This window comes from Diaphorina citri, unplaced genomic scaffold (assembly GCF_000475195.1).
Source record: "Diaphorina citri unplaced genomic scaffold, Diaci psyllid genome assembly version 1.1 scaffold245, whole genome shotgun sequence".
Lineage (NCBI taxonomy): Eukaryota > Metazoa > Arthropoda > Insecta > Hemiptera > Psyllidae > Diaphorina > Diaphorina citri.
This window is the reverse complement of record NW_007377682.1, coordinates 204,717-208,981: the sequence shown is the minus strand read 5'-3', so window position 1 is coordinate 208,981 and position 4,265 is coordinate 204,717. Positions and strand designations below refer to the sequence as shown.

The following is a 4,265-nucleotide window of genomic DNA, read 5'->3' as shown; positions in this document are numbered from 1 at the left end:
AGTTGGGTAAATAGTTGTTGGTTTTGATTTTATAGGTAGGTCCGTAGGTCCCTAATGTTGGGTTGGACTGGTTAGAGGTTAGAGTCACTTATTTGGATGCGGCATCATGTCTATTACATCAGGAGGTTGGTAGGTAATAAGTAATAAGCTATCTCCCGAAATTATAGATAATATTGTTATCCTTAAGAAGAAACATCAAAGTTCAAACCCAAGGAACTTTTGGTGGTTGTCACCACCAGTTGCTACTCATTAAAAAAGACCTCACAGGTTTGGGTACACTCCAAAATCCAAGCACAAAGTTGAAAAAAAACTTAGAAATCAAACCCAAGAGGCCAGGATTATTACTCACATGCTATAGGGGTTGTGACACAGTCCTACAGCTACAATACTTTGATAGATCACTTTTCATATTAGGGCTCAACAATTTGTTATACCTATGTTTCGGGGGGTTGTCACCACCAGTTGCTACTCATTAAAAAAGACCTCACAGGTTTGGGTACACTCCAAAATCCAAGCACAAAGTTGAAAAAAACATACTTTGATAGATCACTTTTCATATTAGGGCTCAACAATTTGTTATACCTATGTTTCTCAAAGAAACTTAGTACTTGGTGAGTGTCTGGATGGTTGACTATGTGCTGCTGGATTCAGTCAACTTTATAAAATACTTATGGGTAGTATTGGGTGGGATATAATTAATCAAGGAAGATATCTCCTCAGTTCACTCAGTAACTTATCCACTCCCCAATTATTGCCACTGTGTATTTTGTGCTTTCAGCTTCTGATCAAACTCTTGGACAAGTACATTAGTTCCTGGTATAAAAACGTCTCTCCTCACAATGATATAAATGAGAATCATTTCCAAACAGAACTCCGACTTACAATCCGGCATGCTGCCAGTATCATCATACATCGTATTCAGAAAGTAAATTTAACCAACTTTATCCTCTACCGGTAACAAAAGAAGAAGTCCCCTGATAATATAGTCCGACTGATGTCCTATCCTTGCGGTGCGGTGTGATCAAAATCTAGCTGGGGTTTCAGGCAGTGGATGCATGCACTCATTTGGTTTCGAAATTCTACCGCTACTACACTCTAGCGCTAGTAGTTCACAAAACGCGCGAATTTTTAAATTTCATGCAGTACTTTGTAAATATAGGGAATAATGTAATATAGAATAATATATACCAATATACTGCTAAAAATTAACATTGTTTATGATCGGACTTGTCTAGGTAAGTATTATTGCACATCAGAAGAAATCTATTAGATACCTACGATAAAATTGATAGAATTTTTTATAGCTTACCTAGTTATTTACCACAAATGGCAATCAGCAACAAACATAAATAAAACAATTGGGTAGTTACTTATTGTCAATTTTACTTGTTCAGTTTGAATAAATATAAAATTTTAGTCTCTTCTAAATTTCTAATTAGGTATGTACTTAGTGAAGAACGAAAGGCTTAGAAATTACCTATTTTACTATCCTAAATATCTAATTTATAGGTTTTACTGCATAGATATATGTAGGTACATATATTTAGAACATTAAAGTTGGACGTAGGTAGGTAGGTACAAATTTAAAAAAAAAAAAATATTTTCACAATAAAGTTACCTTGCTTTTATGTCACAGTGTATGCTGCATGCACATTATATATGAATACCGTGGAAAAATAGACATAAAAATTTGACTTCATTAAAATTAATAATAAAAAAAACGAGTTAAAAAAATTAATAAAGTTCAAATAATAAAAGCACGTAATCTGGCTCACCTGGTGAACAATTTCAACTCTTCTACAATAATAATGGTCAGAACAGAATCTGCAGTACCTACCTAGGTAATTTAGGTATCCACCTATCACCAGATTATCACTACGAGTGAGTATGAGTAGGTAGTGAGTAATTCGAACTACTAGTAGGTACCGTAGAGACCGTATTGTAGAGAGTAGGTAGGTAGGTAGGTACCTCGGTATAATAGCTATGGTAGAGTGCCCAGTGTAATCCTGATGACTGATCAAGAAGTCCATGAAGTTTTTCCTCGTCTTCCTCCTCTTCCTTCTTCTCCTTCCCCTCCTCTACCTCCTTCTCCTTGCCCCAAAATGAAAAACTGAACGGGACGCCGGGACACCCCCTGAAATTCGGGACTGTCCCGACCAATTCGGGACGTTTGGCAAGCCTACCTATGTAGGCACCTCTGATGTGACGGTAGACGGTACATTCACCTCTGCCACATGGTGATTGGGTAGTAGGTACCTAGCTATGTAATACCCATACAAGTATGACCAAATTTTAAATTACCTGCCGAATTTGAAATCTTATTAATTGGGTAAATAGTTGTTGGTTTTGATTTTATAGGTAGGTCCCTAATGTTGGGTTAGACTGGTTAGAGGTTAGAGTCACTTATTTGGATGCGGCATCATGTCCATTACATCAGGAGGTTGGTAGGTAATAAGTAATAAGCTATCTCCCGAAATTATAGATAATATTGCTATCCTTAAGAAGAAAAGTCAAAGTTCAAACCCAAGGAACTTTTGTAAGTAATAAGCTATCTCCCGAAATTATAGATAATATTGCTATCCTTAAGAAGAAAAGTCAAAGTTCAAACCCAAGGAACTTTTGTACCTACGTAAGTAAGTTACCTATGTGGTCTAGGCCCTAGATATAAGGTACCTACCTACATAAGAGTAGGTACTTCAGGAAGAAAAAATAAATAAAGAAAACAAAATTGTGCCTAATAGGTGATACCTAATATCTATTATGTAATTATGACCTATTTACAACTTCGGTGGGAGCCCCACCTCCACTAGTCGTACCTATAAATACCTCAGGTATCTACAGTAAATACAAGTAAATACGAGTTTACAGTAAATACAAGACGAGTTAATTTCAGACTTCAAGGCCTTACTTTATTTTATTAATTCTCCCATCAAATTGTTAGGTGTTGAATATTTATATTAACTGAATTTTATTATCCTGCTAGAAGCTGGATAGAATCCGACTTTTTCAAACCTAGGATTATTTTGGGGTTGTGCAATCCGGGTTCTAGCGGGATTGCTACACCTAAGGCTAATTTAATTTGGTTATGTTATGTGGGCATGGTGGAGTTGGTTCTTCGTACCTTGTCAGGGTTTATACGCTTTTCCCAGAATGAAATTCCATGACTTTTCCAGAAAATTAGAGGGCGGAGGTACTTAAAAATCTGCAAGATTACCCCTTTATTTAAATAAAATATGCAATATGCAGAATGTATATCAAGGAATACATGAGGGAGAGTGCGCTGCAGGCCGTTTTTCGGAAAAACTTGATATTTCTCCTCGTTTGCCCCTGACTAAAGTTCTGCATAATTTCATACAGGGTGTCGTTAAAACGGTATCAGTGGTACTTACACATACACAATATCAGTACTTTTGTACCTACATACATATATATCTCTCATTTCTAAGAGAGGTGGATATGAGGAGGAAAGAATCTTGTTGCCGAATGACTGGTAAAATCCCTTTTTGAAAACGCTATATAGGATCTGTGGGTTACCAAACAGAAATTACCTCTGTTGAAGACTTGAAGGGTATAAGTTACTGATGTTCTTCTTTTTCATTTGAACAGCCGTGCCAACTATGAAGAGTATACAAGTTACTGGTGAACTGTTGTTCTTCTTTTCAAGATGAATCTTCACAAACTCACGTCAGAATCTCTCAGTAGGTATGACAAATAGAAATTAATCAATGATTGGACTATATAGGTACTCGTACCTAGATAACAAACACCTACTCAATTACAACTTAAACTTACCTAACAACCTGAGGACAGGATAGGAGGACCAGCCGTTCCGAGAACGAAGCCATTAACCTCACCGTGTCTTTCTTTTAACCCTATTGGACTCTATAGACCGGCCGACTATAGTTTGACGTGTTTATTCATCATTTTTTTTTTTTTTTTTTTTTCATTCAGAAGACTTTTACTCATTTGTTTACGTGTACACGTTTCCATGACAACCAAAGGGTTTGTTCTAAAAAAGTGAGCTTAATTATTCGTGTCCAAATATGTATTTGATCCAAATAATGTCAGAGGCCACTGAGGTCATTAAACGCAATGTCTTACACAGAGAGAAACTTGAATCCTCTATTTTAGAGGAAACCCTGTTTGGCCAGCCTAGTTAGCTTGGAAGGTAGCGCGTCTGCCTCGTAAGCACTAAGCCTTGGGTTCGATTCCCGCCCGGGGCGGATTTTATCCTAAGCAAATAAGGTTAGTTCTCGGAACGACTG

At 36.9% G+C, this 4,265-nt stretch overlaps 1 protein-coding gene across 1 annotated transcript in view; it reads left to right on the top strand.

Annotated features, from left to right (window-relative positions):
• The first annotated feature begins 500 nt into the window (after positions 1-500).
• LOC103506562 (sorting nexin-14-like) overlaps positions 501-4,265 on the top strand; it is a 10,527-nt gene continuing 6,762 nt past the window's right edge. Inside the window, exon 1 of the mRNA XM_026821582.1 lies at positions 501-955. Coding sequence (XP_026677383.1) covers positions 671-955 — 285 coding nt within the window. The 5' untranslated portion in view covers positions 501-670. The remainder of the gene's footprint in view (positions 956-4,265) is intronic.